Below are 26,535 nucleotides of genomic sequence, written 5' to 3'. Positions count from 1 at the left end.
AGGCACCTGCTAACCAGGTGCCCTACCTGTGGCCACATGGGACAGCACTTCTGCTAGAGCAGTTTCACTGCCCTCACCTTCCAGAGCACGAAACTGCAGCTCAGAGAGGCCAAGTGACGTACCCAAGGCCACACAGCTATCATGCAGTGGAGTGGGAATTCCAATCTAGATCGGTCCTTCTAGATGCTCCTTCCACTGGTCTGGGGAAAGGATAAGCCCCTGGGGGAAGAAGAGATTCCACCCTCCAGGTTCAGCAAGCTCAAATGGCAGGGGATTGGAAGCCATCACTCTCAGCAAACTGACACAAGAACAGAAAATCAAACACCGCATGTTCTCACTCATAGGCGGGTGTTGAACAATGAGAACACATGGACACAGGGTAGAGGGAGCCTCACACACTGAGGTCTGTGGAGTGGGGGAATAGGGAAGGGACAGCAGGGCATAGGGAGGTTGGGGAGGGATAACATCGGGATAAATGCCAGATACAGGTGATACAGGGGGATGGAGGCAGCAAACCGCATTGCCATGTATGTACCTATGCAACAATCCTGCATATTCTGCACATGTACCCCAGAAACTAAAGTGCAATCAAAAAAAAAAAAGAACAAACAATTATAAACCACCAAAAAAAAAAAAAAGGCAGGGAAAGGGAGTAAAAAAGAGCCTCCTAATGTCCACAGCCCCTGGGGACATCTGCTTTTCAAGACGCTGCCTTGGGGATCTTCATGGGAAGACTGACAATGGCTATGGCACACCACGCACACAGGTGGGGGTATCTGTATCTGTGGGCACTGCCTTGCAAGTGTGTATATACACGTCTTCATGTACCATGCGATGGGATTGTGTACCTGTGCATGTGCCTGAGTCTGCCTACATACACAGCCTTCGGTGAAGGGGTGTGCGTTCATGGAACGTTCTTGGGTATGGATGTGTGTGTGTGTATAGATCTGAGTGCAGCTGTGTGTGGATGAATTTGTATAGAGGTACGTTTTTAGGTACTGTTCCTGTGTCTGCATGTGTGTGAGTAATTGAGAGTGTCTGTGTGAGTGTGTACAACCAGGCATACCTGGGAGCAACTGGCAGAGCCATGGGGAGCCCTCAGTAGCCTCATCTGCACCTGTCTCCCCCTTACGTTCTAGAGAGCTTAGTCACGGAAGCTGGGGCTGGCGAGGAAGTCCCAGAACGAGATGCCACACTCATTATCTCAGATAGAACTACCGATCTCCAGCCAAAAAGAAGGGGGAGGAGCACGGTCTGGAACCTCTTATGAGAGGTTACTTAGCAGAGAGATACTTCTGCTAAGAACCTGAGAGCCTTTCCTGCTCTAGTGTTCATGCAATAGAAAATGCTGGAAGCTGTGATCTGCCATGACAGGGGCAAGCTGCGGGCTCAGAAGGAAGAGTTCCTGAAAGCAGGGCTTCGTGGAAGGGCACTCTGAATACCTGCCATAGGGGGGCTTGGCAGGTTCAGACACTACCTCACTGCATGATGCTCAGACTCATCGGGGCATCAATCTTCATCAGGAAGATATAAGAAATGAGAAACCCAGGGTAGCTGCTGAAACCAAGACCCCATATGACAGACTCCAGGACCCAAACCCCAAAACAGACTCCATTGAACAGAAACCTTGCAGGGAATGTGGTTGATGAAGCGGGGCACATGGATAGGACCTTGTCGGAGGAGGAGCAAAAAAGGTGCAGAGAGGATCAAAAAGGTAACAAAGGCCAGAGGACAAGGCAGTGGGGAGAGATGCTAAGGGAGGAAACCTACTCTGCAGACTTCCAGAAATGTCCGGGGTGAGACAGGCGGCGGTTTCGCTTTGGCAGTTTCTCCAGCATGTCCATGAGCTTGGTGAAGGTAGGTCTCTCTTCTTGTTCAAAGGCCCAGCAGAAGAGAAGAATGTCCTAAAAGAAACCAATGTGTGGTGATTGCACGTAAAAAGGTGACTTCTTGATTACTCTTTGGCATCTCATTGGGTCAGCCCATCTGTCCACTCATCTGCCCCATTTTCATATTCTTCCATCATCCATCCATCCATCCATCCATCCATCCATCCATCCATCCATCCTTCTTCCCATCTACTTTCTGAGCCCAAATAACAGCTAGGTAAGCTCTATTGTAGAAGGTCTAGGATCAGTAACACTCCCCAAAGAGTTTCTTGACATTTTCTTAAGAGGAGGGATAAAAGGGAATCCTGGGGCATCCATCCATATCTCAATACTATAAGAGGCCTTCAAAGTCAGAGGAGAAAAGTTACTTTTAGTAATTTCTTCATCACCTAGGTGCATGTAATTCTTAAAAACACACAAGGTAATTACTCCTTCTCTGACTTATCTGTCTTCTGATCAAAGAAGGATTCTTCCTGCTGTGTTTTAGAGGAAGATTGTTAATATTAATATATACCCAGGCTTCTCTGTTTCTGTATGTCTTGTTCTGAGTTAGATAATGCCTTAAAATTATCATGTAGATGCAAATAAAATTAGAACATTAATATTTGTGATTTTTAAATTAATGTCTTCAAAAGGTTCTCCCTAACTCAGCAATCCATAGTTAGGAAAAACCTTACCACGTGTTACTGTGCCCCTGGTGGCAGGTACCTGAAATTGCAGGCACAGTGCAGCAACCTTGCCTTCTAAGCTTCAAACTTCTACCTGACAAGGTTGAAATGCATATTTTTTTTGGTCACCCTATGGGAAAGCATTTGTAACCTTAACACATAATAAAAAGAAGGCCCATGACTATGTTTGTGTCTCCCCTCATCTCCCAGGTCTGGCCCTATCTTGGGACTTACCGAGATTTCTTTTCCCATGCCGATCTGGCTGAGGTTGGGTTTCATGCCTGTGCCCATTTGCCAGATTATTGCCTCTGCTGGTTGGGTCTTGAAAGGCCACTCCCTGGCATGGAGTTCATACCAGATTGTGCTGTTGGCAGACGTTGTTAAAGTGGTGTTGGTGTGGCGTGTCACTTGCATCCCTGTACCCACACCCACCCAGCCAGCCTCCTGGCACCCATTCTCCTCTCCAGTTTCTTCCCCATGGGGTTGGTATTTTGCCACATGGGACACACCAAAGCTTTCTTAATGTCTTAGAAGTCATATTTATCTCAGGATACCTTCTAATGAACAGTTAAATATAATGTGGTTACGATCTCTGTCCCTGATTCTACTTGCAATGAATCTAGGATATCATTGCAAATAAATAATTAGGGATACAAAAATTTATTTATAATTATATTCTCTAGAGCATTAGATATAATATTGAAAAAAGTAGGAATAACACAATTGTCCAGTAACAGGAATTAGTTAGATATATTATGGCAAATCCACAAAATAAAATGAAATTCTGTATTATTATTAAAATATTTCAAAGAAATTTTGCTGACATAAAAATGCTCAATATACAATCCTAAAAAGCAGGATATGAGACTGTATGTAAGGCTTGAGATTGCTCTTTTAAAAACCACGATAGAGGTATGAACAAGAGAATACAGTAGAGCATAGAAAAATGTTAACAATAACTCTTGGTGACAGATGAGAATTTTTTCTTTTATACTTTTTTTTTCCTAAATATAAACCATCCTGTGGAATGGTGGAAAGAAAAAAAGAGATTTGGGAGTGACTTGGGTTCACATGGACTTGGGTTCAAGTCCTGATTCCATTATACTGGTAGTATAATAGGGTAGGTTTCCTGGGTAGGTCACTTCACTTCTCTGAGTGCAAGTTTTCTTACCTGATAAATGAGAATAATGATAACACTGCAGTGAAAGGATGTTCATCTGGGACTCTGAATGCCAGATCAACTCCAGGCTAGGATTATTCTAGATATTTACTACATTATCTTCTGTTTCATAAATCATGACACTGCAATTAATGGAGAAAGGATTGCTCCAATGAGTAGCATGTGCCTTGGATGGGGTGATGAGTCAGGTGGTGCATAAGTGATGCTGTGAAGTGTGAACAGCAGTGAGGACTCCAGTGGATGAAACAGGATGCTGGGGTGTCACTGAGCTGTACCATGGGGACAGGTGTCAGTGCTTTCAGCACAAGATTCCCCAACTTAAGAAATACCTGAAACAATCCTAGAAAATGATCTTTCCTCCACTCTAAGATAATTCATGTAAGTTTGCTTTAAAGAACACAAAGCACTCTGCTGTCCTTTTCACTGATCAGAGCACTGTGTCAAATGGGCTGTTATTAGGGTTTCACTTCTTAGTTACTCCTTCCTTCTGCCTGACATCCCCATACCTCTGGGATGGGGAACAGGTGGTGATGCTCAAGTGTTGGGATGTCGAATTAGATGGTCAGAAAGCTCTCAAGAGAAGGTGCTAGAACATCATAGTTATCACAATAAATAATAATGTTGATTGAGTTTTTACTCTGCACTAGACACTATTTATTCTAAGTTTTTTGCTGAGGGAGATCTATTAAACATGTCTTTTTATTCTGATGCTTTGACTACTCGGGGCTTTGCTGAACCTGTAGGGTCTTCCCCTTCCAGGAACAGCCAATTCCTGGAGATACTGAAGGGCTCACCTGTGAGCGCACCTTTCACAGGCAAACCAAATAATCCAGAGCTCATACTTACATGACCAACTATCTCTTTAATTGGGCTTTCAAGCTCTGGGCCAATATTCCCCATTCCTACAGGCCAGAGCCCGCTGAAATTATTCAAACAAGCGAATCCTAAACCTTCTTACCCTGCCTCCCCTGCTCCTTCCCAAGGAAACCACAATAAAGGCTCTTCCCAATGTTTTCCAACCATTTCCTCTGCCTCCAGACCCACCCTGGTGCTGCCCCCTGTGGACATTGCATGGTGTGGCATGCCCCACTCTAGAACTGTGAGTAACAAACCATCTTTTCAATGGCAACTGTTTCCTGATCTGTTGGCCTCATGCTACCTGAATAATAACAAACCCTACACTTTAAAACAGGAGGCATTATTATTAACATTATCCCCCTTTCATGGATGAGGAAACTGAAGTCCAAAAAGGTTACGTGTCTTTCCCAAGGTAATACAACAAACAAGAAGGGCAGCCAGAAGTTGAACTTAGTCCATCTGACTCCAGGATTATGCCACTGGCCAACGTGCTATTCTAGGAAGTTTAGACTCCATCCTATTTAAGAGTCCTTTGTCATCGGGAAAGTGCATAATTTGGGAGGTGCAAGCTTGTAGCTGGTGACTGGAGTCTGGTGAAGGAGGCATAAACAGACCCATCCACCACTCATGTGAAAGGGGGAAGGGTGTTCTGAGGAGTTCTTCCCTGTGCTGGGTACCTTACAAATGTTTTCTCACTCAATTCTTAGAACACTCCAATGGGTTTATTATCCTTGATTTGTAGTTGAGAGAAATAGTGCTTTGAGTGGTGAAATAAATCCCAAACCCATTAGGGCTCCATGGTTAAAAGCCCTAACTCTAGAGTACGGGATATTCCAGGTGAATCTCAGCACCATCATTAGTCACTGTAAGGCATGTCACTCAGCCATTTGAAGCCTCAGTTTTCTCATCTGTCAATTGGGAACAACATGGTATCTGCTTCAAAGGGTGCTTATAAAAGTTCTGTGAGACAGTAAACATAAAAGGCTTAACATAGTGCTCAATACTCTTTAAAAAGTTCATTTTTGTTCTAAGTCATTTCTGAGCATGAGGTTCCCAAGCAACAGGATGCACCTAATTGGCAGGAAACCCAGAGCGCCGGGTCCTTCGGAATTCAGCAGTGTCAGAAATAAAAGCCTCATTAAAACTTCCTTTTAAATCCAACTTTCAAGAGAAACTCACTTTAAGAAAAAATAATTGCTGAAGATGAAAACTCCAGCAGAAAACCAATTACCCTGGTACATTTTGTTAATCACATTTTTTTTTCCTTTGCTAAATTTGCACTAAACTATACCAACTTAATTATTGCAATTTGGTTTCAGATAACAATATCTAACTAGATAAAGATTTGGGCATAAACTAATCAGGCCAACTGACATCTTCTAAAGGGGCCCAAGCAACAGATGTTGAGAATTCTGATCTTTCGGGAAACGTCTCCTTGGAGTTTTTCAGTGAAGACGCAGTGGGGTTCCTTATCCAAGGATAAGTGTCTCTGTAACATCTCTCAGTGGTACTAAGTCTAATTGTACTCATCTGCAGGGCTCCAACTTTCCCAAACAGCTTCCCCAGTGTTTTCTCCCCAGCCCTTGCAACCACCCTGTGGACAAGGTTAGGCAAGGATTTGCATGGCCATGGGAGCCTAGAAGCTTTTTTGGCTGTACCTTCTCAGGGCACGCTGCCCTGCATTCTGGGGCTGTGTCATGGGTCCTTCTTCTTCTTCTGTACTTTCAAAGACTCCTCATTCTGTCTATGCCTGCAGTTACCTATTTGCTGACAAATCCTAAACTCTTTTTCTCTATAGTAGACGTGTAGAGGCAGCTGTGTTTTGGTGGTCCCATTTGTCATCTCCAAGACAGCTCAAACTCACTGTGTCCAAACCTGACCTCTGCCTTTCCAGCATACCCGAACCCTGCTGCACCTCCATGGTCTCCACCTTAATGGAAGACGCCACTCTCCACCTGGTTACTTAAGGCAGCTACGTAGGCACCACCCACACTCAATCCATGATTAAGCTCTATTGCTTCCACCTCCTATGTGTGCTTCCAATGTCCATTCTCAGCTTTCATACCCACAGGCTCTGATTCAGTGAAGGCTGCCAGCATTTCCCTGTGTATTGGACACCCAGCCTTCCTCCACTCTTTCTTTATTTCATTCTCTACACAGCAGCCAGAGAGATTTGATTGATCTAAAACGCAAATTAGGATTATGTCACTCCCCTCACCTCCAGAGCTTAATAACCATCAATGGCTCCTTAGTACACTGAACATGAAATGAAAACACCTAACTCAACATTTGAATCCTTGCAGGATTGACCATGCTTCCCCTTCTAGTCTAGTCTCTTATCTCACCACACTCAGCCTAATTTTTTTTCTGACTCTTCATTCATCAGCTCCCTTTACTCTCCCAACCCTTCTATATATTCTTTCATGTGGGAAAAGTACTCTCTTTCATTTTTGCACCTTTTTGCACATTCTTTTGATCTGGAATGCCTCACCCTGCCCTTGTACTCAACCTTTAACTTAGGCTCAGGATTATCATCTCCTGGGAGCCCTCCCTGCCCTCCCAAATTGGATTTGATTCCTTTTTAATTCCCACAGTCCTGTGTTTATTCTCAGAATAGCATTTATCATACTTTGCTAACATTGGATGTTTCTTTATCTGCCTTCCACTAGAAAGACAGAGTAGGGGCTTCTCGTGGTTTTAAATATGTTCATAAATTATTTGCTACTCCATTGTGTACAAGATAGAGCTTAATTCTCTTCCCCTTAGGTATAGACTAGATTTAGCAATTTGCTTTTAACAAACAGAATATGACAGAAGTGATGATAAGTCAATTTCTGAGACTAGATCATTAATGACAATGGGGCTTGTAGCCGCCATGTCGTGAAGTCATTTAAGCAGCCTATAGATAGGCCCAAGGGTTGAGGAAGTGAGGCCTCAACCAACAGCCCCGTGAGTGGGCCACCATGGAAATGTATCTGCATCCCACTGAGCCTGCAGATGAGACCACAGCCCCAGCCAACATCTTCACTGCAACTTCATAAAAGCCCACTCAGAACCACTCAGCCAAGCCACTCCCAAATTCCTGACCACAGAAACTTGAGATAAAAATGCTTCAAGTGGCTAAGTTTTGGGGTCATTTGTTATGTAGTAATAACTGATACAAGACTGAATCTTGTATCCCCTGAACATGCTACAATCCTAGCACAGAGCAGACAGCCAACAAACAGCTATTGAATAAGTAAATGAGTTGGGTAACTTGTTACGTCCACATAAGCCGTTAGAAACCAGGCACGCAGGTTTGTTTGGGTCATTCTTTCTACTATATCCTACTCAGATTCCTCCATTTTCACCCAAAAATCCTGCCACCTTGGCCTTGTAGACAGGTACACCCTGGCCCTTCCAAAAGCATTGAAAGACTCGATCAGTGATCAGTGCCCCTCTGCCCAGGCTGTGGCTCTCAATGGCCAGGGCAGGGTCCACTTACCCAAGGGCAAAGACATCAGAGTGTTTGGAGAAGGGGAGCTTATCCTCCTCTGTGTCGGGGGACAGCTGGCGGATGATCTCCGGTGCCAGGTGGCACAGCCAACCATTCTGGATGCGCAGTTTGTCCTCCCGCCTGGAGAAGCAAAGCACAGGATGAGCTCCGTCTCACAGCCCAGGGAGGACCAGTCCCCATGGCACTGACCCCGTGTCCCTGGAGCCATCTCTGCTGGCCTTCTTGCTTCCCCCATTGACTACTGCCTGACCATCTACTGGAGTCTGAGACCCAGTAGGAGGTGCAGGGAAGCCTGCTCTAAAGAAACATTCAGGCCACAAACCATCATCACGTTCCGTTGCCTCTGAGGTACCCACCTTCTTGCCCATCTTCATTCAATGACATTGTGAATTCTTGTTATTCATGGCCATTATGTTCTACAAAGTCACTGGAACATGGAATGAGCAGAACACTGAATCATTGCTCCTGGGGAAATAGTGCACATGCACATATCCCTCACACAGTTTATAATTTTAACTCCTAAAAACAACTTATCCTAAGAGATTCTGTTTTATTTTACGTAATAGACTATGGGGCTCAGAAGTGTGAAGTGACTTGTTTGAGGCAGCCCTACTAACAGGTGCCAGAGTTGGGATACAAATCTCATCCAACTGGCCCTGGAGCTACAGCTTCTTATGCTACCTGGTGCTGCCCACTCTGTCTCAACCTCCGTCCTCCAGAGTTCTCTGTAGGAGGCTGAAACAAGGAGGCTGAGCATCCTCTTGTTTGACCTAAGCTGGGAACACGTGCATCAGGCAACTCAAAGTTTTCCCCACTCTGCATGTCCCTGAATAACTGGGAAAGTGCTGTGCGTGCTGATTTTGGGGATGATAAAGACATTTCAGTGAACCCACAAATAATGATAATCCACTGTGTTTTGTCATCACCTATGATGCCTAGGTTTTGTGCTTGGCATGGAACAAGACCAACAAGGTCCCTTCCCTCCTGGAGCTTGCACTTTGGTAGGGAAAGGAGACAACAAATGAATTCAATGAGGAGGAAAAACTAAAGATTGTGATAAGTACAAATAATTAAAAGACGATGTATCCAAGATATGACAGACCTTACTGTAGGTAAACTGTGACCTAAGATCTACATGACATAAAGCATCCAGCTACATGACCAAGGAGAATATTCTAGGCAGAGGAGATGCTAGGACAAAGATCCAACATTGGCCCCATTCAGGGTGTTCCAGAACCCTAAAGAACACCAGTGTAATTGGAACACATCATCCCGTCCTATGTATCAGTGTATATAACCAAACCCTTGCTGATGGGGCTTCGGCGGGCAGTTCCCTTCCACCATTATGAAAAATGCTGCCATGAACATCTTTGGGTAGATACTGGGAATATCTCCCTTCACCCACATTAACTTATTCCTTAGGATAAATTCTTAGATGTGGAAGGAGGCTGGCTCCCTTCTTGCACTGGAAGTCCTTAGCAAGGCAGAGCTTTCCATGTGGGACTGAAATCTAAGCAGACCCGCTGTGAGATCTTCACTGACTCAAGACTCCTAGGAACTGGCTCTTTAACACAGGGGAAGGGAGTAGTCACAGGGAGGGAGGTACATATCTTGAATCATCAAAACTGAAGTCATGCAGGATGACAGCCTCCAGCAGGAAGGTCTTTGTGGGGACCTTGGGCTGGCTAGATTCTTCCAGGGAGGGTTTCTGAGATGTATAAGATGTGACATGCTGCTCCTTCAAATGTACTCATTCATATCCCATAATCGTGATTGTTGCCGTATCTAAACACCTTCAAGAGCAGCATTATGCAATAGAACTTACCATTATGACAGAAATTTCCTTTATATGATCCATGTGTCAGCCACTAACCACTGTGACTACTGAGCACTTGAAATGGGGCTTACAATTGAAGAACTGAATGTTTATTATTATTTTTTTTTATTTTAGAGACAGGGTCTGCTGAGACAGCCTGTCACCCAAGCTGAAGTGCAGAGGGGAGATCATAGCTCATGGCAGCCTGGAGCTCCTGGGCTCAAGCGATCCTCCCATTTTCAGCCTACAAAGTGGCTGGGATTACAGGCATGAGCAACTACACCCTGCTAATTTTATTTTATTTTTTGTAGAGATGTAGTCTTGCTATATGAGCTTGCTGTGTTGCCCAGGCTGGTTTCAAATTCCTAGCCTCAAGGGATCCTCCAGTCTCAGCCTCCCAAACCACTGAGATTACAGGCATGAGCCACTGCTCCCAGCCCTTAACTTTTCATTTTAATTAAAGTTAAATTTATGTAGCCACATCTGGCTGGTGGCCACCAAATTGAATAACACTGTTCTAGATTATTAGAGTCTAAGAAATGCATTTTTAACTTAAATTTATTTGAATAGGTCACTCTTTAGTGTGGCCATAAATGGAGACTAGTGATTTTCTAATACACATTAAAATTAAGATAGAAAATGTTTGTTCAAGACACTTTGCAAAAGAAGACATCGATGAGGCCAACAAACATATGAAAAAATGCTCATTATCACTGGTCATTAGAGAAATGCAAATCAAAACCACATTGAGATACCATCTCACACCAGTTAGAATGGCGATCATTAAAAAATCTGGAGACAACAGATGCTGGAGAGGATGCGGAGAAAAAGGAACACTCTCACACTGTTGGTGGGAGTGTAAATTAGTTCAACCATTGTGGAAGACAAATTAATTCAACCATTGTGGAAGACAGTGTGGCGATTCCTCAAGGACCTAGAAGCAGAAATACCTTTGACCCAGAAATTCCATTACTGGACATATACCCAAAGAATTACATATTGTTGTATTATAAAGACACATGCACACGTATGTTCATTGTGGCACTCTTCACAATAGCAAAGACCTAGAACGAGCCCAAGTGTCCATCAGTGACAGACTAGATAAAGAAAATGTGGCACATTTACACCATAGAATACTACACAGCCATTAAAAATAATGAGTTTGTGTCCTTCATAGTGACATGGATGAATCTGGAAACCATCATTCTTAGCAAACTGATAAAAGAACAGAAAACCAAACACTACGTTATCACACTCATAGGTGGGTGTTGAACAATTAGAACACATGGACACAGGGAGGGGAGCATCACACACTGCGGTCAGTAAGGTGGGGCTAGGGGAGGGACAGCAGGAGTGGGGAGGGTGGGGAAGGATAAGGAGGGGAGAAATAACCAGATATAGGTGATGGGGGGGATGAAGGCAGCAAACCACCTTGCTATGTATGTACCTATGCAACAATCCTGCATGATCTGCACATGTACCCCAGAACCTAAATTACAATTTAAAAAAAAAATAGCCAAAAAAAAGAAAATGTTTGTTCATGTCCTCCCCTAAATCAACTTGCAGATCGCACCTTTAGAAACATTGGGTGGAGGAAAGATCCCTGAATGAGGCTCCAAGAGTTTGCGACTCAGGGTTCCAGTGCTGCAGTGACATTCACTAGCTGGGTAGGGGTTGGCTGTGTCCCATACATGCAGTTCTTTAAGATCCCTTTCATTCCCCCTCCACCCTACACACGAAGGTAGCATCCATTTGAATATACTCAACTTTTTGTAGAACCCAGAACAGAGACTGTAGGTAAGGAAGCAAAGCTGGGCCACTGTTGCAGTCACAGCTCTTCATTGCATTTGGATGGTGGCTTGCCACAGGTATCCCACCTGGGATGCCAGCCACCCATCTACCTCCTGCATCGCCAGGCTAGGAGCAGATGGCCATGCATGCAACAGAAAGCAATGTGGCCAGGCAGACGCCATTAAATGTGTTCTAATTTAGGACTTCTCAATCTTGGCACTATTGACATTTGGGTCCAGGCGTTCTTTGTTGTGCTGGGTGGGGGTGTCCTGGGCATTTAGCAGCATCCTTGGTCTCTACTCACTAGATGCCATTAGCACCTACTCTTCCCCCAATCATGACAACTAAAAACATCTTCAGACATCATCAAATGTCCCCTGGGGGAAAATCGCCCTGGTTGAGAATCGTTGTTCTAATTTATACAAAATAAGGAAATGGTCAAAGTTAAAAATGATGAGTTCGTGTCCTTCATAGTGACATGGATGAATCTGGAAACCATCATTCTTAGCAAACTGATACAAGAACAGAAAACCATTTTCTTATAGGACACCGATCTTATTATATTAAGTACAAATTAATATGCCCATTTTACAGATGGGAAAATAGAAATTTGGGTCTGCTCAAGGTTCCATAGTTAGTAAGCAACAGATAGAGCCTTCAACCTCTGTGGGTGTCCCTGCTTCTAGAAACAAGAGCTCATTCAACTCTGCTGACTCAAGAGTTTGCTAGTGAGTTTGAGTAGTAGTTTCCAGCACAGGACATGCTGCATTTTGTCTTTTGTGTAGATATAGGAGCAAGTCATGTGTTATTAATGCTGAAACACCGAAAGACATCAGAGACTGCTCTTTCTCTTTCAGGGTGCAGAGAAGAGGTCATATGAGGACACAGCAAGAAGGTGGCTGTCCACAAGCCGGGAAAAGAGCCCTCACTAGAAGCTAAATTTGCCAGGACCTTGATCTTGGACTTTCAGCCTCCAGAACTGTGAGAAAATAAATGTCTGTTGTTTAAGCCCCAGTGTCTGGTATTGTGTTACAGCAGCCCCAGCTGACGAATACATGCACTCCCTAAATATTTAGTGACTGGCTGAGTGAGTAATGAAAGAGGGAACTTCCAGGCCTATCTTCTGAGAGTTGACCTCCCCTGCTTCCTGCAATACCCAAAACCTGGCCAGCTCCCTTCTGTCTCCACTCCTATAATTCAGCCCCCAGGCTGTGGTTCAGGGCCAAAGATGCCCCTTGTTCAAGGTTTCTGGTTTCTGGTTGCTGCACTGGGGGCTCTAGGCGGCAATGGGGGCAGTTCCTGGAGATACCTTTTCATAAACATGAGGGAGTAAACTGACCTGGACCGCTGCAGGGGACCTTGTGGATCCCCAGAACTACACTGGAGGTATTCATAAATACTGAGACAAATCTACTACCCGGGAATGGTTCCGGGATTCATGGGGCACTCCAGAGTTCCACCTCCCTGTCATCGTTTGCAACATGCTTGCTTTGGTAGAACTCAGTTGCTACATAAGAAGTTTGGTTACCCTGAGACCGCCATGGTGTGAGGAAGCCCAATGCAGTCATGCAGAGAGGCTGTATGAAGAGGAAAAAGCATGGGGATGAGAGAACCCCATCAGTCCTCCAGATGTTTCAGCCAGGCCAGTCCAGCTGTGTGAATGAGGAAGCCTTCAGTTGTCTCCAACTTCAGCCCCCATCCGATTGCACCTACAGGAAGGATAAACTGAGCACAAGAGCTCAGCTGAGCCTAGTCAACCCACAGAACCATGAGGGATGACAATAACTTATTTTAAGCCACTAAGTTTTGAGGTGACTCATTGCACAATAATATGTAACCAGAACAAGGATAAAAGCACAAGAAGTCATCGATGGCTACTTGTGGGTGGCCAGGAAATGTGAACTTCTTGTTGGGAGATGTTGCTGAGGGCACTCCCTGGGTTTGTGTTGAAATCCTGGCTGGAGCAGGGGTGGGAGGGGCTGCTGTCTGGACAAGGAGACCAGAAGTCACCTTGTCCTTGACTTGGTTAAACTAACTTCCTGGTTGACACTGGGTCTCCATGAATGAGCTAAAGGAAGGGATGCCCAAGGCATTCCATTCCATTTCTTTTACTTCCTCTTCTCCTTGTGGCTTCAGAAAACTGAGTCTACAGGAAGAAAATCAGAGGTCCTGTATCCCTTTCCTCTACCTCAGGGAGAAGCCACTCGTGAGGAGACAGGGAGATGTCTGGACATGCCACCAGGAGGGAAGAATGTCTGCTTTCTATAAAAGAGCCCAGAAACAAGTTAGAGAAAACTCTTACTGGGCCTCCCTTTGTCTTGATGCAAATACTCGGGTTCACAGTGAAGTCATCCACCATTGCTTCCTTGCAGTTCCCCTGGGACACTGGGAAACTGGGAAGGGCATGAGTTCCCTGCCAGTGAACCAGGAACTTAACTGCTGCTGGGGAGTCAGAGAAAAGAAGGGATTGTGCACAAACTTGCCCTCCTGGGCTTCTTGGGTTCCCGCTTGAGGGACTCTCTCCAAGCACCTATTGATATATTTATACATTTACTGCCTACTTACTGCCTCATCTTAGGGACTATAGAGAGTTTTGCAGACTATGGTTAATCTTTCTTGGGTGGCATAAAATTGGATAAAGAAACTTAAGCTCTGGTTTGGTGCTCATTACACAGAAACAGCTACATGAAGTTTTGTCAAATTTCAGATGGTACAACTTATAACAGATTATAAGATATTATATAGCACAAATAAGATTCACTTTGTAGGGGTCCCTGGGGCATTCCTGAAAAAAAAAAATCAGTGTTTCTCAAAAGCCGCTGAAACTGAAGTAAAATGAGAGAAATCGCTGGGCTTTCTGGAAAGATGCACGATTCATTATAAAATGCAGGATTAGAAAAAAAATATGCCACTGCATGTTTAAAATGAGATTGAGCGAGAAGAGATTGAGAGAGAGAGAGAGAGAGAGAGAGAGAGCGCACAGTCCATATTAAAAGTCACAAGGGTACACTTTCCGAATTATGGGTTGTTTATTTGAGATCAAGCGATTTTTCCCATGGCCATCTCAATGCGGCTTGCTCTAGGGTGCGTAGTGGCTGAGAGTTAATTACTTAACCGAGGTTAATGATTCTCCTGGGTGATGCTGGGAGGTATATGCAAATTAATACTAATTACAGCCACTCAGCAGCAGCTACCCTTTGTGGAGCTTTTGAGGTGCATCGGCACTGTGTGGCTGCTTGACACGTGTCATCATTTTATCCTCACAAGAACTGACTGAGGAAGGCATCATCACGTCTACCACTTTTCTTGCAGACAAGGAAACTAAAGTTCAGAGAACTCGTTCGCCTTGATGGACATTGCACTTAATAAGTGGCAGAGCAGTGTCAGGCCACGGGTGCCTCCCCTTGCCGTTAACTGTACTCTTACTGTACTCAAATTAGTGAATTCCCAAGAAAACCATGAGCAAGGGCTCTTGGGTGATCTCATCTTCCAGGTGAATACTCAGGGTTAGAGGAGAGCCCTCCGGTTAAATTCAAGGGTAGGGGCTTTGAAAGAGCTGGGGATGCTCTGTGTCCAATCACACATAGAGAAAGACAAGACAGGTGAGCAAGGTCCTGGCCTCACCAGAGGGAGACAGAGCATGGCCTTGGCATCCTGCATCAGTAGAGCAGCTGACCCACTCAGCTCAGCAGCCTCAGGCCCAACCCTGAGTCTAGGTCACTGAAGCCATTTGGACTAATTTCCTACCTCCTGATCATCTCTCAGGAAGCTCTCTGTGCTCTCCCACCACCTCTCACCTGCCAGCCTGCAGCACTCCAGAAATGCTGAAGAGTCCAAAGTCTGTGATGACTACTTTGCCATTGTCGTAGAAGACGTTCTTTGACTTGAGGTCCTTGTGCAGGATTCCCTTGGCGTGGAGGTAACCCATGCCCTGTAAGAAACAAGGAAACAGAGAGTTGCCAAAGAAAAACCTAAGCGCTCACTGCCACCCTGGCTTGAGTTCATGTTCCTTGTCCTGAAGATATGGCTCCCTAATGATGCCACACTCAGCAGTGGCAGGGCCTGGGGTCTGACTGTGGGTCCCGGAGTCAGGGTCGGGGAAGGCATGGCAAGTGGGAACAGGCAGGGCCCCCAAGACACAAATCCATCGCCACTTGCAGACCACAGAAAGGCCATCCCCAATTGCTCATCTGATTCCTGAAGAAGAAACAAGAGTCCCCAAGGAAAGGAATTCAACCAACCATTTTCATCTACTTCCCCTTTAAAGACTAACTCTTCCGCAAGACTAGATACTCAGACCACCTTAACCTATGCTGCTGCAGAAGGCACTGATTCCTAAAGAGATGTTTCATAACTGCTCATCAAGAACACAAAGAAGAGTCTATTGGAGGTCGAGTTCAAGGGCGAACATCTAGAATCATGGTGGTTTTTTTGTTTTTTGTTTGTTTGTTTGTTTGTTTGCCTTTGTGAGCAGTCACATCTTTTATTTCTTCTTATAGCTCAGCCCTAACACTTCCAAATGAGAAATAAAAGCTTGAGTACAACTAATAAGGCACCTGCCAGAAAACAGAGGATGTTCTTGTTTGTTTTAATCCAAAACAACACCCAGCAATTTGCTGCTTCCCTAGCAGCAGTAGAGAGAGAGATGGTTTGCACTTACGGGAATTCAAGGACTCAAAGGTTGGTGGAGCCAATCAAAACGACTGAACAACTTATATGTGACCCCCAGTCCTTGCATAGGTCCAAGTACCATGGTGATGAGACACCAGATGGAAACCAAACATTGGTGGATACTCCCTAAAGATCATATCTAGGCTGAATTCTTACACATGGCCTGGCATTTTTCAGGTCAAATCTAATTTCTTTTCAGTCCAGACTGGTAGTCTGAAACCCAACCGTGAATCTTATGAGCCCGGGGTTGGGGGAGGTTTCTCTGGGGAAACTGGGTCCTTCTGAGATTTAGGTAAGAGGCCTTAGAGCCGACAGTACCTTCACAATTTCTTGAGCAATCTGCCTGGTTTTGTTGACATCTAAGACGATTTTGGCGTCCCTCACAACAGAATAGAGTGTCCGTCCCTTACAGAGGCTGAAAAGCAAAAGGACAAGATAAATTAATGGCAGTTGTTCAGAAGAGGGTGACCCACAACAGTTACTACAAGTGACAAATGACTGAGTAGACACGTGGACACACCACTCTTGTGCTTATGAGATAGGAAGTCTAGGACGGGACTTTAGATCTGGTTCCGGGACGCAGATCTGGGAGGAAGTTCCTGCAGATTCTTTAGAAACTTGGCCAACATGACTGACAGGTAAGGACATCTGCAGAGTCCAGCCTAGTCCAGAAACGAGTTTGCCACATCCAGTCCATCCCAGAGGCTCACAGGTGGAAAGCAGCACATAAATCAACAACTTCTGGGTCCTCAGACACCACTCAGACAGCATTCTGTTGGCCATTCATGCCAGCTGCATGCACTTGCCAGGAGTCAGTGTGTGAGGACAGTGATGAAAGACCAGCAAAGTGGGGGCTGATGTGTATTAAGTATCGTCAGCAAACGATGCAGTCAATTGTTTGGATGGGGATGTGTAAACACCAATAATATCACCCCTAAATAAGACGCCTGTCTAGGTAAAGAGTTTTTCAGACTACTTTCAGCCTCATTGAGTTCATTTCGAGGACCAGTAGTTTAAGATGAACAACAGGATGAAAAACGACATTATGCAGTGAAAGTAACACCTTCTCATTTAGTCGCCTGTATGCTCATCCGTCCTGTTCCTCCGCATTGAGCCCAATTCCCAGCAGGCACAGAGCAGGCATCTACAAGCGCTGTCACTGAATGAATGAATTTTAGACTCATCATAGCTCTCACAGCCCCTAGCACTGTGACTGGCTCATAGTATCGAACGTAGGCCAAAAGAAGAATGTCACTATGAAAATTTTTCATCTACATCAAAATCACAGTTTGAATTTTTATCTTTTAACCTACGATGTTATTGCTAAAATATGCCTAGCATTATGTTCATTCATTTGGTATTTACTGAGCCTTCATTGTGTACTGAGCTTTACTGAGATTCTATTTTCTGTGGCTAAAGCACTGGTATCAGAGGGATCTCAGTTAGAATCCCAGCCCTGCTCCTTACTTACTGCATGTCTTGAGGTGAGTTACCTTACCCTTGTAGGCCTCAGTTTCCTCATCCAGCAAATGAAATTAATACTTCTTAATCTTGTAGTTGAAAATGAGGACTGAATGAGATAAAGAGTTGGATACAGGCCTTGGCACCCAGCAGGAAATACAGCACAGTGGTTAGGAGCATGGGGGTCTAGCGTAAGACTAAGGGGTTAAGATCCTGATCTGTCATTTAGTGGTTGTGTCATCTTGGGAAAGTGCATTAACCTCTCTGAACCTCAGTTTTATTATCTGCAAAATGGGGCTAACAGCTCCTGCCTTTCTGGGTTGTCAGGAGAATCACACGAAACCAGGCACGTAAAGGTGTAGGCACCTCTCTATGCCTCGTACATTTCTTCATGGTAAATTTCCATGAGATCACTGGCTATTATGAGGTTGTAAGTGATCAATAAAATGGTGAACGGATACACATACACTTGTACAAGTGTATAAGTGATATATCTATACACATATCACAACTATCTGTCCATCCATCCGTATGCTCATCTAAAATGCCACTGATAGCCACCCATGATCTTTGACTAACATTTTTTTCTCCATCTGTTTAAGGTGAGAGTCCCCAAGTAGCTGACTCACAGGGAGGCTGATTCACCTGTCCGAGGAGGTCACCCAGCCAGCTGGCAGGAGGCAGCCCAGAATGAGTCAGGGCTGACCCCACATCCCCCCAGGTTGCTGTCCCAGGCAGGGCGTTTGCTGTAGCTGCTGGAGCAGGGGTGGAGGAAGGGTGGGCAGAGCAGCCAATTACTCCATGTTGACATTTCAATATTCGAGACCGTGGGCGGATTCCCTCCCCTGGATACTTTGTTCCTGAACAGTCACCTACACTTATCACAGGCCAGAGCCCAGAAAATACCCTCCCCACTGCAGACCGCAGAGCACATCACTGCCAACAGGCTCCAAGACTCTCCGGAGTCTCCCGCTCAGAGTAACCGCAGGAAAGTCTCAAGCTTCAGATATCCGCCCCTTGTCTTCGTTCCCCACTTATATCCTCTTTCCCTTCAGCAGCTGCTGACGTCTTTGATTCTCTCACTCCCGTATGACCTCAGGAGCTTCTGGGGAAACTACTGCACAAGTTTGGCACAGCTACCAACATGAAATATACATACAAATAACCCTGATATGGTTTGGCTCTGTGTCCCCACCCAAATCTCACCTTGAATTGTAATAATCCCCACATATCAAGAGCGGGGCCAGGTGGAGATAACTGAATCATGGGGGCAGTTTCCCCTATACTGTTCTCCTGGTAGTGAATAGGTCTCATGACTGATGAGACTGAGATCTGATGGTTTTATAAAGGAGGGTTCCGGCCAGGTGCAGTGGCTCACACCTGTAATCTGAGCACTTTGGGAGGCTGAGGCACGCAGATCACCTGAGCTCAGGAGTTTGAGACCAGCCTGACCAACATGGTGAAACCCCATCTTTACTAAAAATACAAAATTAGCCAAGTGTGGTGGCACACGCCTGTAATCTCAGCTACTTGGGAGGCTGAGACAGGAGAATAACTTGAACCCGGGAGGTGGAGGTTGCAGTGAGCCAAGATCATGCCACTGCACTCCAGCCTGGGCAATAAGCATGAAAACTCCATCTTAAAAAATAAAAATAAAATAAAAATAAATAAAAAATAAAGGAGGGTTCCCCTGCACAAGTTCTCTTGCCTGCTGCCATGCAAGATGTGCCTTTCTTTCTCCTTTGCTTTCCACAATAATTGTGATGCCTCCCCAGCCATGTGGAACTGTGAGTCCATAAAACCTCTTTTCTTTATAAATTACCCAGTCTCTGGTAGGTATTTATTAGCAGCGTGAAAACGGACTAATACAAACCCATAACCGGTGATTCTTCCTCTAAGTACCCAACAGACATGAATTCTCATATTCACCCCTACACATGCACTAGAATGTTAACAGCGACCTATCCATTGAAATCCCAACCTAGAACCAACCTGCAATGGATTGAATGTTTGTGTCCCCAAATCCATATGTTGAAATCCTAATCCCAATGTGATGGTATTAGGAGGTGGGGCTTTGGAAGCTAATTAGGTCACACATTGGCAGAGCCTCATGAATAGGATTAGTGCTCTTTTAAAACAGACTCCAGCCAGTTCTCTCATTCTTTCTTTGCCTGGTAAGGATACAAGGAGAATCCAACAGTCTGAAACATGGCCCTGCCCATGCTAGCACTGGATCTTGGACTTTTTAGTCTTTGGAACTGAGAGAAATAAATTTCTGTTGTTTCTTTTTTCTTTCTTTTTTTGTTTGAGACAGAGTCTCACTGTGTCACTCAGGCTGGAGTGGAATGTTGCAACCTTGGCTCACTGCAACCTCTGCCTCTCGGGTTCAAGTGATTCTCCTGCCTCAGCCTCCCCAGTAGCTGGGATTACAGGCACAATTTTTGTCATTTCTAAGTCACCCGGTCTGCAGTACTTTGTCATGGTAGTCCAAACCAAGACGCAACCCAAATGTTCATCAACAGAAAAGTGGATATAATATGATATATACATATAACAAAATATGTTCATGCTGTGCTATATAAAAATAACCAAACTAATGCTAAGTGCAAAAAACATGGATAAAGCTCATCAACATAATGCTGAGTGGAGGAAATCTAACACCCAAGACTACTCCATTTATATGAAGTGCATAAGCAGATGAAACTGACCTATGTGCTGGAAGTCAGCACTGATGGCCTTGTGTATATGTGTGTGTGTGGTGGGCGGGGGTGCTGAAAGGAGCATTATTAGGGTGCTGGGGGAAAGCAGTGTTCTGTGTTTTGCTTTGGGTGCTGGTTACATGGATACGTGCCTAGTGGAAACTCACTGGGCTGTCCTTTTATGATCTGGATACTTCTGCAGGTATGTTATTCTTCCAAAAGATGTTTTTAAAAAGTCATAGCCTGGACAACATGGCAAGACCCCAATTCTACAAAGGATACACAAAAAAACTAGTTGTGTGTAGTAGCCTGTAGTCCCAGCTATTTGGGGGACTGAGGAGAGAGGATCTCTTGAGTTCAGGAGGCAGAGGTTGCAGTAAGTAAAGATTGCACCACCACACTCTAGCCTGGGTGACAGAGTGAGACCCTCTCTCAAAAAAAAAAAAAAAAAAAGTCATCAGGGAAAGATTTAACAATTAATATATGGTGTTGAAATCTGTAAAAAACAAAGCAGCATTGACACCTGAAATATCCTTTTCTAAAGTCTTTACACAGTGAAGAGTATTTGCAGATGGGCAATGTCTACAGAGGAATCTGGGGCTCCAGGCCTGGCTCTGCCCATCTGGGTATTTATCAGGAGCTAAGCTGGAGACAAGTTCAAGACGAAAGCTGAGCTCTAAAGATAAGCAGGTATCAGGCAGGTGTCCAGGATGACAGCTAGGATGGTCCCAGCAAGGCAGTCCGAGTGTCCACAGCAACTGCTCCCAGTTCAGAATTCCTCATGACTAATAATGGTGGCCTAAAAGCCACTAGCAGTGTGACATGTGGGAAAAGGAAGGGAGAAGGGGATGTAGGTTTACTGAGCATGTACTTGAAGCCTATATCACTTCCATGATTCCTTAGAGCAATGCCGCAACCCCTATTATATCTATTTTATGGGTGAGGATACGGACATCCAGAGGACCAGCCCATGGATGCACAGCCTTGATGGGAACCATTCTCGAACTTCTTCCTATCTTCTCCTCCACTGTATGGGTACCCAGTTATCAGACATGATTCTTTAGCCATTAAGTAGGTATCACAGCCGAGGGAAGAGAGGAGCACAAAATGAGCCCAAATTCCGACACCAGCATTTACTACTTGCTGGGTGAACTTCAGAAGTGACTTCAACCTCGGTTTCCATGTCTGTGAAATGGGGACAGCAGCAACAATGCAGGCTGACATGTCTTGGGCACATTCTATGTGCCAGGCACTAGCCTAAGCATAAGAGCCTTACAAAGTGGGTATTGTTGTTGTCTCTCATTGATTCCCAAGATGTACATCTCTTGTCCTGCAACCATTGACAGATCATGGTTTCATTGGCACCGTATTTATTTCTTTGTAGCACATAAAGTAAATGGGGAATATTCTTTCCTTTGAGATGGGGTCTCACTATGTTGTCCAGGCTGGTCTCAAACCCTAGGGCTGAAGTGATCTTCTTGCCTCGGTCTCCCAAAGTGCTGGGATTACAGGCATGAGCCACTGCACCCAGCCTAAATGGTGAATGATCTAATTGAAGGTATCGTCAATGATTTAATGAAGCAGGATATCAATCTCATTTTATAGATGACAAAATAGAGGCTCAGAGATTAAGTAGAGCTGGGATGATTTTAATTTAACATGTAAAAATTGTACATATTTATTGTGTACCACGTTTTGATATATGTATATATGCGGAATGGCTAAACCAAGCTATTTCACATATGCATTATCTCACTTTTTTGCAGTAAGAACACTTAAAATCTACTCTCTCAGCAATTTTCAACTATATAACATATTGTTATTAACTACAATCACCAAAATGTTCAACAGACCTCTTGAACTTATTCCTCCTGTCTAAATGAAATTGTGTCCTTTGATCAATGACTCCCCACTCCCGACACTCCCCAGCCTCTGGTAACCACCATTCTACTTTATTTCTATGACTGTGACTTTTTAGATTCCACATATAAGTAAGACCATGTGGTATTTGTCTTTTTATGCCTGCCTTATTTCACTTAGCATGATATCCTCCAGGTTCATTCATGTTGTCACACATGATAGGATTTCCTTCTTTTTAAAGGCCAAATAATACTCTGTTGCATTTCTATGCCACATTTTCTTGACCCATTCATCTGCTGGTGGACTCGGATTGCTTCCATATCTTGGCTATTGTGAAGAGTGCTACAATGAATCAGGGAGCACAGATCTCTCTTTGACATGCCGACTTCAATTTCTTTAGATAAATACTCAATCGTGGAATTGCAGGAACTGGGTTTTGAATGCAGGCCACCTGGGCCTGGAGGTTAACCCATCTTTTGCTTCTTAACAACTTCCTCTGAGTCTCTGGCATGTCATAAGTCCTCAGAAAGTGGTAGCTGTAATTTCACTACCCCCATCACCTATGGCAATGAAGATTAATGAGACCTGCTGGTAGTACGGTCCATCTGGAGGTCAGCAGAAAGTGTTTTAGTGACTCAATAGTGTATTTCGTACCTCTCTAGCTTCTAGGGCAGTAGGTGCACATGCTCGCACACGCACACACACGTACCTCTCAGTATCTCTCTATACCAAAAATCATCTTTTTCCAAGAAAAGAGGCAAGGCCTGGGAATTCCCCATCTTACCTGCAGGCTGCCCCACCTCTCCCAGCCTGGCCTCAGGTGGTTCCTGCAAAGCTGCCCTTTGAGCCCCTATCTCAGGTGATACAGACAGCCTTTGGCTAAGATGGCACTGTGGGTACAAGACGAAACCAGCCTAAAAGGGGCTTGTCAGAAACAATGAGATAAACCATCTAGAAGGCTTGTCTCTGAGGGCAGCTGTCCAGACTGCCTCGTTCTGCCAAACAGTGGCTGGGACAGAAGTCTGAACACCTGTGGCAGCTCTGTCCTTTCCCTCCTCCAAACTCCTCTCTACCAAGCCCAGGTACCTGGGCCAGGAGCGAATAGTGAGGAGCAGGGGCTTTTTGTGGGAACAGCCACCTCTGAGGACTGATTTCCTGGCTCCTAGCCCAGCTCTGTCATCCCAAACCCCCATGGCCTTGGGGCACACTGCATCTCATGGGGGCACAGTCTCTGCCTCTGTAACCAGGAGTGTGGCGAACTGAATAATGACTGCCAAAGATACCCACATTCTAATCCCTGAAACTGGTGAATATTTACCCTACATGGCAAAAGGGACTTTGCAGATGTGATGGAGTCATACTCTTGAGAGAGATCATCCTGGATTAGCAGGGCGGGCCTGATGAATATAATCACAAGGGTCTTCAAAAGCAAAGACTGAGACAAAAGCAAGAGGCAGAGGGAGATGTGGCAGAAGAGGAAGCTGGACAGATGTGATGGGAGAAGGACTCAACCCATCATCACTGACTTTGAAGATAGAGGAAGGGGCCATAAGCCAAGGAACGCAGGCAGCCTCAAAAAAGCTGGAAAAGGCAAGAAAACGGATTATCCCTTAGAAGTTCTAGAAGGAGCACAGCTCTGTCAACATCCTGATTTTAGCTCGATGAGACCCACTTTGAACTTCTGACCTTCAGAACTATGTTCTTGTTGTTTATTTCAAGCCACTAAGACAGTAGGGCAGTGAGTGCTGCCTTGTGAGCAGGTGTGAGGTTGACATGAAATCACACAAGTGCTTTGTCCAGTGTCCAGCTAGAGCATCTATTCCTTCAACAGCTGCTCATACTATCACTAATAATATTACCATGAATATTATCACTGATAATATTCTTCTTACTGAATGATGACAACTGTTCCTCACTGTCTCTCTGGCTTTCCAAATTCATTCTCCATCTGGTACTATGAGCAATTGCTTCAAAATGCAAAGTTGCCCGGGTCACTCCACTGCTACAAGGACTCCCCAGCGCTCTCCAGAAAGAGACCTGAGTCTCCCAGTGCCTGGAGCTGCCATGTAGTCTGGCTCCTACAGATCGTTTTCCCTTTTCTTGTATGACTCTCCCTGTCATTCACGGAGTTCCAATCACAGCAGCCCGCCTCCGGGCCTCTGCCTCTGTCATTCCCTCAGCCTGTGATGCTTTTCCCACTCACCTCAAAAGCCTCCCCTGGCCTCTCTGACTAGGTCACTTCCCCCAGTAGATTCCTGAAGCACTGTGGACTCCCCCTTTGCAACAGCTGTGGTGGTTGTAATTGAACGGGTGTTGCCTGGAGTCTGTGATAATGAACTGTCTTCCCCTCCAGACTAAGTCCTAAGAGGGCAGTGATAGGTTTGGCTGTGTCCCCACCCAAATCTCAACCTGAATTGTATCTCCCAGAATTCCCATGTGTTGCAGGAGGGACCTAGGGGGAGGTCATTGAATCATGGGGGTGAGTCTTTCCCGTGCTATTCTCGTGAGAGTGAATAGGTCTTATGGAGTCTGATGGGTTTAGCAGGGGGTTCTGCTTTTGCTTCTTCCTCATTTTCTCTTGCTGTTGCCATGTTAAGAAGTGCCTTTCGCTTCCCACCATGATTCTGAGGCCTCCCCAGCCATGTGGAACTGTAAGTCCAATTACACCTCTTTTTCTTCCCCATCTCAGGTATGTCTTTGTCAGCAGCGTGAAAATGGACTAGTACAGGCAGGGACTGGGTTTATCTGGTGAATGTTACAGGTGCTGAATGAATGAATGAATGACTGCAGTGCTACAGGCTGCTTCCCACAGCCAGACTTCCCCTTCCAGTATTCCAGGGACTGAGGTCCCCACCATGGTGTGACAACCAACAAAACAAAACAGCTTCTTTGGGGGGCCGAGCCTTCACTTTTCTCTGCTTATCTGTTCATGAACTTGGGTTTGGAGCTCTGAGGGGAGTCTAGTTGAGAGTAACAAAGGGTCCATTTAGGATGGGGGTTATTGGGCTTGCAGGCATCCTTGGGCTTCAAATGGAATGTGTGTATACAGAGCACCTGGGGTCTCCTCTGCCACAGTCCTCACCACTCTGTAATGTACCACACCTGGTCTACCTCCTGCATTTACAGCACCTGCCTAGACCCCGTGGGTGTTTAAGCACTAGGCCAATGGTTAACAAACTTGAGCGGGCACTAGAATCTCCTGGGGAGCTTTGTTAAAACAAAGGTGGCCGGAGTTTCTGATTTGCATTTCCAACAAGTTTCCAGATGATGCTGAGGCTGGGGGTCGAGGGAACCCCACTTTGAGAACCACTGCTCAAGCCCACTCTCATCATCCGTTAAGTTCAAAATCCACTCAGTGGGTGCCAGAATGGGCGTGGCACAGTGCTCTAGGTGCAGGAGATACTGGATGCATGACAGACCTAGTCCTTAACCTCACAAGCTGAAGGTCTGGTGAAGAAGGAAGGCAATAAACAAGCAAATAGATGAGACTTCAGAGAGGTAGGAGTGCTATAAAGAGAATGCAGAGACTTCCTGGATAGAGAATAGATGGAGCTGGGAGCATCTTCAGCCAGAGTGCCCAGGGAAAACCACTCTGGGGAGGTAATCTTTATTCTGAGAGCTGAATGAAGGAAAAAGCCAGCCATGTGGAAATCTGGGGAGAGAACTCCAAGCTGGGGGAAACAGCCAGTGCAAAGGCCCTGAGGTAGGACAACGTGTGGCATGCTGGAGTAACACAGCAAGGGCCATCTGGCTGGGATCCAAAGAGTGCCTACCAGTGGCTGCTCCCTACAAGTGTTTACCTTCCAAATAACAGACAGAGACAGCTGGGTGCAAACAGTCCCTGGCTCTGTCTGTCTTGAGCTTCCAAGGCAGTTGGTTTCAAAGTCAGCTGTTATTTTAAAAAACACTCAAGCTGTCAGATGGATTTACAAGCCCTCTGCCGCTCTCACCCTTTTAAGCATTCTCCACTTCTCAAAACTCAAATCCCACTTAATTGTCCCACGCTCTTTCCCCCTTCCTTGAGCAACTAAATCACATTCCAAGCGACAGGTCGCACACTCCATCAAATTCCAGCCTCCGGCGATCTCTACTTTCCAAGTTGCTCATGAATCTAACACTCAAGATATTAAACCTTGGGATTCTGGG

The 26,535-nt window shown here is 45.2% G+C and overlaps 1 protein-coding gene across 3 annotated transcripts in view; it reads right to left on the bottom strand.

The window, feature by feature from the left end:
- Positions 1-26,535, bottom strand: part of KSR2 (kinase suppressor of ras 2) — a 532,721-nt gene that overhangs the window by 15,477 nt on the left and 490,709 nt on the right. For 2 of the 3 annotated variants that reach the window (XM_074402181.1, XM_074402182.1), the window contains exons 15-19: positions 16,688-16,784; positions 15,496-15,629; positions 8,080-8,211; positions 2,792-2,921; positions 1,767-1,904 (exon numbers count right to left, since the gene is read on the bottom strand). In XM_074402181.1, the coding sequence (XP_074258282.1) occupies positions 1,767-1,904; positions 2,792-2,921; positions 8,080-8,211; positions 15,496-15,629; positions 16,688-16,784 (631 nt within the window). Of the gene's footprint in view, positions 1-1,766; positions 1,905-2,791; positions 2,922-8,079; positions 8,212-15,495; positions 15,630-16,687; positions 16,785-26,535 lie in introns of those variants that run through there. The other variant, XM_074402180.1, reaches the window with a different exon arrangement.

This window comes from Saimiri boliviensis, chromosome 7 (genome assembly GCF_048565385.1).
Source record: "Saimiri boliviensis isolate mSaiBol1 chromosome 7, mSaiBol1.pri, whole genome shotgun sequence".
NCBI lineage: Eukaryota > Metazoa > Chordata > Mammalia > Primates > Cebidae > Saimiri > Saimiri boliviensis.
Note: the sequence above shows the minus strand (reverse complement) of the source record. Positions and strands in the feature narration are given on the sequence as shown.